The sequence below is a fragment of the Suricata suricatta genome, chromosome 8 (assembly GCF_006229205.1).
Source record: "Suricata suricatta isolate VVHF042 chromosome 8, meerkat_22Aug2017_6uvM2_HiC, whole genome shotgun sequence".
Lineage (NCBI taxonomy): Eukaryota > Metazoa > Chordata > Mammalia > Carnivora > Herpestidae > Suricata > Suricata suricatta.
The window spans coordinates 1,727,934-1,739,251 of NC_043707.1; the positions used below are offsets into that span (position 1 = coordinate 1,727,934).

Here is an 11,318-nt window from a genome sequence, read left to right on the forward strand (position 1 = left end):
ACTCCGGGCCCCGAGCGCCCTGCGCCCTGGCCGCCGGCCCGAGCCCCCCTCCGGGCCCCTAGCACCCTGCGCCCTGGCCGCCAGCCCGAGCCCCACTCTGGGCCCCAGGCACCCGCACACCGGCCCCTCGACAAAGGCCACGAAGGCCCAGGAGCCACCATCTTCTGCGTCACTGCCACGAGGCAGTCCCGGGAGTGGCCGCATTCTGAGGCCGTTCTACCTTGAAAGGGGTGCCTATGACAAGTGACCAGGTCATACCCTTGCTCACTCACATGGCCCTTCCTCCCTTGGGGATGGCACTGGGACATGAAGATGTGACAGCCCTTCCCTGCCTTGCCATGGTCCCAGGGGTGACAGCTGCCACCTCGGAAGACAGTTCCAGGCAAAGGAAGGGCGTGTACGGGTCCAAAAGTGGCCCCAGAAAGGAGGTCCGCATCCTAATGCACAGAACCTATACACAACTCCACTTAGGAAAAGCCTCTTTGCAGGTGTACTAAGACCCTGAGCTTAGGGCCCGAAATCCAACGACAGATGTCCTTACGAGAGAAAGGCAAGGGGAGGTCTGAGATGCAGAGACGCTGGGCGGGTGGCCCGTGTGAAGGCAGAGGTGGAGCCTGGACTAAGGGTCACAGAGGAGGGCTCGGTGGGCAGCCTGGAGGGGGTGCACACAGCCCAGGCTGCTGGATGGTGGGCGGGAGGGGCGGCCGCGGGCCGGACACTCACTGTATTTCCGGCAGTAGTGCGCCGCCACCTCTGAGGAGGTGCAGTACCTCCGCATCTCGAAGTTCTCATGGAAGCTGCTGACGGCCATGCCCAGGCAGTGGTTGGGCAGCACCAGGAACACGTGGTCCAGGGTTCTGGAAAGCTCCTCTAACTTCACCGCTGTGGGGAGGGGCACAGACCAGTGCATGCTGGGGGATGCAGACTGTTGGGCGAGTGGGCCGGGCGCCCAGCTGGGTGACGCCTCCTGGATGTGGCACCAGGGTTCCCCGGGCCAGCACCTCCTCCTCCGGGCGCCCCCCTCCCCACTGAACCCGCCAGGCAGAGCCGCTGGCTGCCGACCCAGCAGCACCACCTTTGGCAGAGGGGCCTGAGTGTGGCCTGGCCCCTGGGTGGGTGCCACCTGACTGCGGGTGCCCGGGGGACAGGGGGTGGTCTCCGGGCCCCCACCTGGGATGCGCATGATGGTGACAATGAGGAAGGTGGCTATGCCCGACAGGATGTTGAAGATGGTCAGCCTTGTGTAGGCAGTGGCTGCTCCCGAGAAGAAGAAGCTCATCAGGTACATGAGGGGGATGATGGCCCAGCCGTAGAGCATGAGCAGCAGCAGGGCGTCGGCCAGGTGGCCGTCTCGCGTGAAGGCGTGCACGTCAAAGGCCTTGAACACCACCTGCGGCAGCACAGAGGCAGGCGGTGCCTGGGGGCCCTGTCTGTCTCCACGGCGGCTTTCAGCCCTGGGACCTGCCTGATGACGTCCCCCCTGGCTCCCCTTTGCCGCTGGAGCGGTCACCAGGGCACCCCGCACCCAGGCCTTGCCCACCATGGTGGGGCGGAGGTTGGGGCTGCAGACACAGATGAGGGGTGCTGCCGGGAGTGTTCCCAGTCACCCTCCCAGAACTGGGGGCCAAGCTGCCAGCCTGGACCTGTGGTCTGTGCAGGGGTGCCGAGGGAGGGCCCCGGGATGTGCAGCAGAGGGTCCCCGCACCACACAGCCCTCACCAGCAGCAGCAGACTGGGGACGAGGAAGGACACGAGATCCCACAGCAGCGCGGAGAGCCAGAAAGTAGCCACGTGGACCCCGCTCACGAACTGAACGTGTTTGGCCTGGACGGCCCTCTCGCTGACCGCCAGGATGGAGAAGGTGCTGGCCAGGAAGGCCATGGCGAAGAGCAAGTTGAGGGCGATGTCAAATCCCTTCCGGCCCCTGCAGGGGGGTGGGGGGACAGGTCAGGGACTGAGCACAGCGAGTCTGGGCAGCAGGGGACATTCACTGGGTTCTTGGTCACCATGCGAAGCATGTGACGGAGTGGCCCGGCCACTAAAGGGGGTTAAGAGGGAATCCCACAGCTGGGGGCAGGGGGAGGTCTTAGAGCCAGGAAAACCCCTCCCCACCAGAACAGCTCCTCCTCTGGGCTTCCTGACCCGAGTGATGGAGGTGCCACTCTCCTGCTCACCTGCAACCTGTCCCTGCATCTTCCACGTCCCCCACTCGAGTGGCAGCCCCACCATCACTGCCTTTCCCACATCTCCTGCCGCCCTGCCTGGCTGGCCCTGCCCTGCGGCCGCCGTCTGCATGGCTGCAGTGGCTCACCCCCTCCCCCAACCAGGTGCGCTCTGCATTCACTGGCCAGCAACACCTTCCCGAAACCACTGCCGAGGCCATTACTCTGTTGCTCAGAAACCTCCTGGCAATCTCAACACACGGGGCTTCAACACGTGGACGTTATTTGGCAAAAAAAAAAAAAAAAAAAAAAAAGGAATTAGGGATACATGCTACGACACCGATGAGCCCTGAAAAGTCAGAGCAGCCAAACTTCCTGCTAGAGGATTCCATCCAAATGAGACATCCAGCATGGCAAATCCACGAAGACAGGAATAGAGTGGAGGCTGCGTGCAAAAGGAGACGGGGGTGCGGGGGGCGGCTGCTGGCATCACGGCTCCTTTGGGCGGTGATGGAACGCCCAGTAAGCTACAGTAAGCTACACCGTGGTCCAAGCATCACTAACCACCAGGGAAACGCATACCAAAGCTCCAAGGAGATGTCACTCCCCCAAGTCCGAATGGCCAACATCAAGAAGACCAGAGAGAATGTGCCAGCGTGGATGTGGGAGAGGGCCCCTGTGGGCACGCCAGCTGGTGCAGCCACTCTGTAGAGCAGCGGGCAGGCTCCTCAGAAAGTTAAAAGTACGAGGGTGCCTGGGTGGCTCCATTGGATAAGTGCCCGACTGATTCAGGTCAGGATCTCATGGATTGAGTTGGGCTCTGTGCTGACAGCTCAGAGCCTGGAACCTGCTTCTGATTCTGTGTCTCCCTCTCTCTCTGCCCCTTTCCTGCTCACACTCTGGTCTTTCTCAAAAATAAACATCACAAAAAACTACATATATAAAAAAGCTAAAAACGGCCACAGCAATTGCACTTCTGGGTGGTCATCTAAATAAGACAAAATCACGGGGCGCCCAGGGGGCTCCGTCGGTCGGCCGTCCGACTCTTGGTTTTGGCTCAGGTCACAATCCTAGGGTCCTAGGATCAAGCTCCACATTGTGCTCTACACTGAGAGTGGAGCCTGTTTAGGGTTCTCTCTCCCTTTCTCCTTCTGCTCCTCCCTCTCACTCATGTGCACTTTCTAAAATAAAATTTAAAAAAAAGAAGAAAATGAAATCGCCGGCTGGCAGTGCCGTCTTGCCCCCATGTTGGCGTCAGGGTCACTGACAACAGCCAAGGCAGGAATGGCAGCCGCCTGGGGGACCGGCTGTCCACACAGGCCGGAACGTTTCCGAGCCACCAGGGGAAGGAGCCTGCTCTCGGCCACAACGGGGAGGCCTCGAGGGCAGCACGCGAAATGACGTCAGGCAGCCCGAGAAGCCAAGTGTCATCTGATCTCACCTGTATATGGAATCTAAAAAGAAAACAAAACACAAAGGACTCACAGACACAGAGAACAGACTGTGCTTTCCAAAGGGCGGGCAAAATGCGTGACAGGGTCAACAAGTCTCCAGTCATAAAATAAGGGGGTGCTGGGGACGCCACATAGGGCACGGTGGCTACAGTTAAGGTGAACTCACTTCTGGATTGCTTATTTGAAAGTTGCTCAGACACAATCTTAAAACTTCTCACCATGAGGAAAAAAACCTGTAAGGACGTTGTGATGAGGGCAACAGGGGTGTGAGCCAGACTCACTGGGCCGTCCCTTCAGAACTAAAGGATCTTTGTGCATCAACTGTATCAAATTCGGAGCTGGTCTAACGCTCTGAGCACACTAAGAGCCCTTCATCACAATCAGGTGCAGAACTCCGTCTCCTAAAGCTGCTGAGTCGGAACCAAAAATCCTGCCGCCCCGTCCACCACACGGAGCCTGCCGTCCTCAGCCTGAGCTGGGGCCCTCCTCACCCAGAGCCCAGCGGGAGGGAGCTGCCACTGCTTGAGGTCCCCAGCAGTTGCCCACCCCGCCTGTGGCCGCTGACCACGCTGCCCAGGTCTGAGGGCCCCGCAGGCCTGTCTCCCTGGGGCCCGACCGGAGCCGCGGCCCCTTCCCAGGACCGTGCGGTCTCCGGACCCCCAGTCCACTCCACCGCGAGTGTTCACCTGTGTGCCTGCCGCTTCCTGGCGGGACAAGGCGGGCAGAGAGCTGCCGTGGCGTGTCTGCTCTCGGGGCAGAGACAGGAGGTGGCAGAGGGGAATGAGGACGTCGTAAGGCCCAGAGCAGTCCAGCCGGGGTGGGGGTGGGGAGGCGGCTGCCCTTCCCCTCAATTAACTGCCCCACACGGAACAGTGTTCCTGTTCAGAATCTGACTCTCTTGGCTTCCTCTGGGCCATCCCGGGGTTTGGGGGGCTCTGCAACCAGCATGGGGGAGTCCCACACACACCACAGCATGACAAGGCCTGAGGAGAGAGGCCCACAGGGCTCCCGGACTCGAGGCCACCTGTCGCAGCGAACCTGACCTTGCTGTGTTCTGGATCCTGGCTCACACACACAGGCGCGGCCCTGGGCTCAAGCATGTGCTGGGACCCCTGGGGACACTGGCCAGGAGGAGCCGGGTACAGATTTGGGAAGAGGGCACAGCCGTCCCCCAGGCCCTCTGGAGTGCCCCCTCGGAGACCTCAGTGATGTGGGGTAGGGTCTCATGCGCTCATCTGAGGAAGGGGTATGGAGGGCTGGGGCAGACGTGGGGCAGAGGCTCCCTCGCCCAAACCCAGAAGCTTCCTGAAGGCACACACTATGCTTCATCCACCTTCATGGCCCTTGGTGGCCCCTGGCGGTGCCGGTGAGAGGTCCTGACGGGTGGGGGCAGGGCCCTGGCAGGGGCAGGTGCACATACTCGGTGAACTGGTCCTTGGCGGCCTGCAGGGCGCTCCGGGGCTGGGGGTAGTTGGAGACCACGATGGAGGCCCGGGGGCCGCACAGCAGCTTGAAGAGGAGGTTGTCCACGACAGCCAGCGCGGTGGCCGGGGAGTGGTACGCCTGATTGTTGAACAGGGCGGTGACAACCGTCCGCTCGCCCACATCTCTGAAGGACACGGCCACCAGGCACCGCTCATTGAAGCCGCCTCCCTCCACCGAGGCCCTGAAAATCAGGAACTCCTCCAGGTCACCTAGGGGGCAAGGACAGGGTCAGCAGCGATGACAGCCCCTGGGGCATGTGCCCGAGGCACCCGCTCCGAGGAGCTCCGAAGGCCTGGGGGAGCTGCTAGGGCAAGGACGCACCACCCCCCGCTCTCACGGAGCCCACGGGCCGTGGGGCCACGTCACGGGAGCAGCGGGGCCTGGCCGAGCCAACACCCTGTGGCCACAGGAGGCCAAGCGGGAGGAGCAGGCTCCACTTTCTGCCCTGCAAATGCTTCTGGAGGCTAAAGGGAGCCAGCGCTGGATCAGGGTCGGTGTGGCTGGGAGAAGGCCGCTCCAGGGAGGTGAGGCTCTAAGAAGCAGACCTGTGACCTCCCGGGGGTGGCTGGGTGAGCCAGCGGGTGCCGTGGCGGGGGAGGGGGGGTCTCAGGGACTGGATCTCTGCCTGTTTCTCTGGTTGTCCCGTGCTTATGGGAGGTATAAGTACAGTTACATAATCAGGAAGACAAGGTGGTCTTTAGAAAGAGTGGCCTGAGGGAGGGGGGCCCAGGGAGGAGGAGGAGTCCCTCCTCACCCCCAAAAGCCCCAGCAAACCCCACTGCAGGGGCTGGACTGTCCAGGCAGCCGGGACCCGGCCCAGCCCTGCTGGCTCCCATGGGGCTCTACGGCAGAGACACAGGAAGAGGGGTTCCGACGGGGTGCCGGGGTCCGCCCTGTGCTCGCTGGTAAATGGGGCCAAGGGGGGGGACACGTGCTCTGCAGCCCCCAGGGTCAGTGAAGGGACGTGTCTGGGAACCCTGACGTTAAGAGTTACAAAGGCTCTGCCAATGGGGCCGCGGCTGCCATCACAGAAGGGAAAGGATCTGATGTCCGGAAACGCAGCGAAACAAGACCACACAGGGCGGTGGACAAACCCGAAAGGTCGCACGCTCGACGAGGGAACAGACACACTGGCCTTCTAGAAGGGCTCAGACCGGGGGATCTGAGGGTGTGTCCAAATCCCCCAGAGCCACCATGTGACACGAGAGCCCCGGACTCTTTGGGCGAGGCTGGGGGACAGCCAGCAAACAAGGCGGGGGCGCACGGAGGTGACAGGAGCACCCACTGGGCCCTCATGAGGGTGATCAGGGTTGCAGGGGTGGGCAGGGCTGCAGGCTGTTTCCAGGACGCAGAGCCATTCAACCTTGTCCTAGAGGCCACCTGATTCCCCAGCCTCAGGGCCAGGGCCGGCAGGGGGAGGGAGCAGGGAGCTGGGGCAACCTTCCCGCACGGCTGCCCCTCTGACCCGAGCTGGAGGCCTGCTCTGATGCTGCAGCCAGGGGTGCGGGTGCTCCGGCCTTGGGGCGTGCTGTGACCGGCATGGCAAACAAAGGACCACCTTCACCCCAGCACAGACCTAAACTGCTGCCTCAGTCCTAGGTGCTGCCGTGGGGCTCCCTGGCTCAGGGCGACGCCTTCCCCCTAGTGGCGATGTCGGGAGGCAGCTGTCACGATGGGGTGGGGAGAGGGGGACGCCATGCCAGGGATGCTTCTAAACATCCCACGGGGTGGTGCGCGGACAGCAAGGAGCCGACCGCCCCGAGTGCCCGCCATGCCCGCACTGAGAGGCTGCGCTCCGAACCCGGCCCCTGCCCTTACCCAGCACCTCCCGCGGCTCCTGGCCCTCGGCCTGCAGCATGTCCTTCAGATGCTCCGACAGCTGCTGGTCCAGCCGCGAGGCCCCGGGGACAGCGAAGGGCACGACGGTTCGGCCGTAGGCGCCCAGGCTCAGCTCCAGCATGGGGTCGTCGAAGGTCTCCGAGGAGTAGTTGACGGCCAGGAGGGCCAGGGTGACGCACGTCAGAGGGACCAGGACCTGGGCCACCACCACCTTCCACTCGCGCAAGCTGTACACGGCCTTCTTCAGGAACATGGCCCAGAACTGCTGGCAGTGGAGGGCGAGCTGCAGCAGAGGGGGCGGGCTGTCACAGCTGCCACGTGGGGCCAGCAGAGCACCCCGCCCCCCCCCCCAGCAGCAGGCATGGTCCCAGCACACGCCTAGGGGCCTCCGGCTGACACGTGCGCCCCGAGGCCCCATGGCCCTTGCAAGGCTCCTTCGGTAGCACAGAAGACACGCACACCTGTGTCCCTGTGGGTCCTGACACAGGCCTTGAGGGGTCCTACGGCCGTGGGGGCCGGGCAGGCAGTGCCTCGTCATCAGCAGGCATCAGGGCAGCGAGGCCTCTGCCTTTCCCCTGACCTGGGAGGGGACCCCGTCTGCACCCACACGGGAGCACAGGGCTGCATGGGGACCCCTCCAGGGTCAGAGTCCTGCTCTGCCGCATGCCGGCCAGGCCACCTTGACCCAGACCCTGCTTTTTCCGTCTGTAAAATGGACCAGGGCTGCGTTCTACTAAGCGAACACCAGGCTATGACAAGCCCTCCGTGAATGGAGCACGGTCAGCGTCAAATGCAGTGACGGCTTCTCTGTGAGCGGCCCCGTTAGAACAAAACGCTATTACAGCTCCTGGATTAAAATGCACTGGGTTTAAAATAGTAATAAAATAAAACGGGCTGGCTTTTCCTTCTCCTTGCCATGACCGCATGAGCTGTAATCTGCCCTCTTCCCAGAGAACTGACCCTCTGGGAGCCCTCTGCAGCCCCCCTGGAGGCTAACACGTGGGGCTCAGGGGGCTCCCCGCCTTCCGGCGCTGGCGGCCCAGCCCTCGGCGCTCACCCCAGCATTGAGCTTGGCGGCGGTACACTCGTCCTCGATCAGGGAGCCAATGCCATCGGTGGGGTCCATGACCCCGCACAGGTGGTTGTCCACTGCCCAGTCACTCGCCCGCCTCTCATGCTGGTACTGCAGGGCAGGGAGCTGGATGGCCTGGATGTCCATGCTGGTGTCCACCAGCTTGCCGACCCTGCGCCGGGACACAGGAGGCCGGTCACGCCTCGGCTTCCCGCGGAGACCATTGGGAGGGCTGGGGAGGGGCACGCCGCTGGCCCTGCTGGCTGGAGTTCATCTCCTCCCTCACACATCACCAGATGCCATCAGGACACCAGACACAGCGGCCACGCAGAGTCCACAAGGGACAGACACCAGACAGGGCTCTGCCCATAAGGATGGTGGTCTCCCTGGGAGACGGCCAAAGCCAGGGGGTGGGGGCTAGGGGCACCACCCAGCCAGCACTGGTCCGGGCGCTCGGTGCCAAGCTGAGACTGGCAGGCAGGTGCATGCGCTCGGGACGAGCCGCGCCTGAGCGGGCTCGGCAGGGATGAGCGCGTGTGGCGAGCGCAGGCGGGGGCCGGTGGGGTGGCGCAGACGCCCGTGAGCCACCTGGTGTGCGCCCACTGCGGACACACCCACGGTTCTGCCTCCCTAGGTCCTGGGGTCCTTGGGGAAAACACTGACCTCACACATACTTTCGTCCTTTCCAGTTCCTAGCACTCCCTCTGCCACAGAGGCGCTCAAGGAAACTCTGGGGAACACCTTCATTGCCCCCCCCCGCAGTTCTGGGGGCCCATCTGTCGAGTCCCCATTGTGAACAGAGGCCCCTGGGGCCACCTGCACCCTCTCCCTGAAGCGGGGGCGGAAGTGTCCGGGGGTCCGAGCTCAGGGGGAGAGGCCTGACAGGAGGCCACGTCACTGTCGTGCTGTTGACACAGTTCCACGTCTACACAGCCGGCCCCCGCGTGTACTCACCGCAGGAAGACCTCCTCCATGGTGGTGACTGAGGCCCCGAAGCTGGCGACCCCCAGCTCCTTCTGCTGCTTCTCCAGTTCGGCAAACAGACTTTCAAACCTGCAAACAAGGCCTCAAGTGAAGAGCTGCCTCTCGGTGGCCTTGGAGGCGACACGTTCTTCCGTGTGGCCCAGGGGAGGGCAAAGTGGCCTCAGCTCCTTGAAACCCACTGAAGAAAACCTGCAGTTGGGATTTCTGTCCCCTTCTCTTTCCCTATGTGACTTTTTTTTTTTTTTAAGAGAGACAACATACATGTGCAAGCTGGGGACAGGGGCAGAGTGAAAAAAAGAGAGGATCTTAGGCAGGCTCCATGCTCAGTGCAGGTCCCAACGCGGGGCTCGGTCCCACGGCCTGGGGGTCATGATCTGAGCCGATGTCAGGAGTCCGATGCTCGAGGGACGTAGCCGCCCCGGCGCCCTGCCACGTGGCCTTGTGCTGCGAGGACCTGGGCCTGCCGGATACCGTTGGGTGGTGAGTGCCCACACGAAATCACAAAACCCAAACCCAAAGAGCCTGGAGAACCTTCATTTGGTTGTGGGGTAGACCTTTCTAAGGATAAAATCACAGAGGAGAAGATAGGACCCGTTAAATGTAAAGTATCTGCGTGGGGAAAAAGAAATCCCACAACATCAGTCAACAATCAACTGGAAACAATTGCAGCAAAAATGGTTGATATCACCACACAAAACGCTCTGACCAACACGTGCGCAAGAGCCAGGAACACACCGTGTCCAGAGAAAGCTGCCGTTAGCGGGAGCGGAAGGAACACAAAACGCCATTTCAGCCACGGGACACTCAAATATTAAAAAAAACTCTCCTCAAAGCCGGCAACCCCGGCGTGAACAGAGGCTCTCCTGTCCCGCTGACCCGGAAGCCACACGCGTCACTCTCCTGGGAGGAGTCCCGTACGATGTGCCCGTTACTGCGACCCTCTCCTGGGGGAGGGGTCGTTGGGGGCTCTGGCCGAGGGCTTTCCGGAAGGATGTCCCCTGGCGTGTTCTGGGGGGACCATGAGTGTGTGGCGTGGGGCGGCTGCTGACACCGTCAGGCTCATAGCGCCATGACACGACTTCTCAGATGTGTATCCCAAAGCGGCTGACCGCGGACAGAGAGCTGGGTGCTCACCCCTCCCGCCACAGGCTCCTCTGCTTATGAGGCAGCAGCGCGTGACTCACGGTCTGAGACCGGAAGACACACACGTTCACGATTCCACGGGGACCTTGCGGGAGCCGTGCGCGGCGAACCCGGGGTCAGGGGCGGCCGCGTGCTGAGCGTGACGAGACACTCTCTCCCCAGGAAGCTCGCCCAGGCCCCCGCAGCCGCGCTGGGGGTGCGAGAGCCCCGCTGGCCGAGCCTGACGGCTGCAAGAGGGGTACCCCACGCATGGAGCTCCCCCAGGGCTGTGCCTGTGCCCCCGGGATGTGCACCTGTGCGTGCTCTCCTTGGGCAGGATGAAGGACAGCTCCGCGCCGGCTCTGCTCTCCAGTGTGGCGCTAGGGACGTGGTGGCGCACCAGCCGGGAGATGGCCTCGGGGTCGCAGTGAGGCTCCTTCACCAGAGTCATGTGGTAGCCGGCACCTGCGGCACCGAGGAAACCCACGTGACGCCGTGTCCCACTTGCGCGTCCCTGCAGGCCCTCGGCTCATGACCAGCGCAGGTCGTGGGAAAGCGGCCAGAGAGCGGGGACAGAGGCACCAGAGCGGATGCACCTGGAGCCCCTCGCACCGTCCTCAGGGCCTTGCCTCCCAGACCCCAGCCGGGCAGAGACGCTGGGAGACCTGGGAGCGCGGCCCTTAAGGACGTGAGGTCCAAGCCAGGCTCTGCAGTCCAGGCTCAGGCTGCGGCAGGAACAGTCCCCAGACCTGCTCTCCCTGCTGTCTCCACAAGGGAGCCCTGGACAACGGCTGCCCCGAGGGCGACCACATCGGTCACCATCCGCAGGGCAGGGCTGTGCGCCGGCCGAGGGACTGCGGAAAGGAGGTGCACGAGTCCCAGGGCGTCGGAGGATGGGAGCTCGTCCGCTGGCGGGATGTGGCTGGGCCCGGGGCGTCAGGCCATGAACTGACTTCCAGGAAGCCACGCTCACGTGACAAAGCATGCGTCCCCCACCAGCCCTGGACCGTCAGCCTCTGAGTTAGCCCGCGCGGCCTCTGCAAGGGCACCGCTGCTCAAGGCAGCCTTGGCGGACGCTTGTCTGCTCGCTCCTGGCCACGAAGGGACGTCGTCCTAGCCAGAAGGACTGTTGGCTCGGGCACTCCCTCCCCTCCAGCCCTGCCTCGGGCCCTGCTCACCGTACTTCTGCTTCAGGAACAG

The 11,318-nt window shown here is 63.0% G+C and overlaps 1 protein-coding gene across 1 annotated transcript in view; it reads right to left on the minus strand.

Moving 5' to 3' along the window:
• Positions 1–11,318, minus strand: part of ABCA3 (ATP binding cassette subfamily A member 3) — a 37,037-nt gene that overhangs the window by 5,607 nt on the left and 20,112 nt on the right. Inside the window, 9 exon segments of the mRNA XM_029949428.1 lie at positions 724–882; positions 1,171–1,390; positions 1,720–1,924; positions 5,037–5,310; positions 6,920–7,223; positions 7,998–8,184; positions 8,967–9,065; positions 10,433–10,583; positions 11,297–11,317. Coding sequence (XP_029805288.1) covers positions 724–882; positions 1,171–1,390; positions 1,720–1,924; positions 5,037–5,310; positions 6,920–7,223; positions 7,998–8,184; positions 8,967–9,065; positions 10,433–10,583; positions 11,297–11,317 — 1,620 coding nt within the window.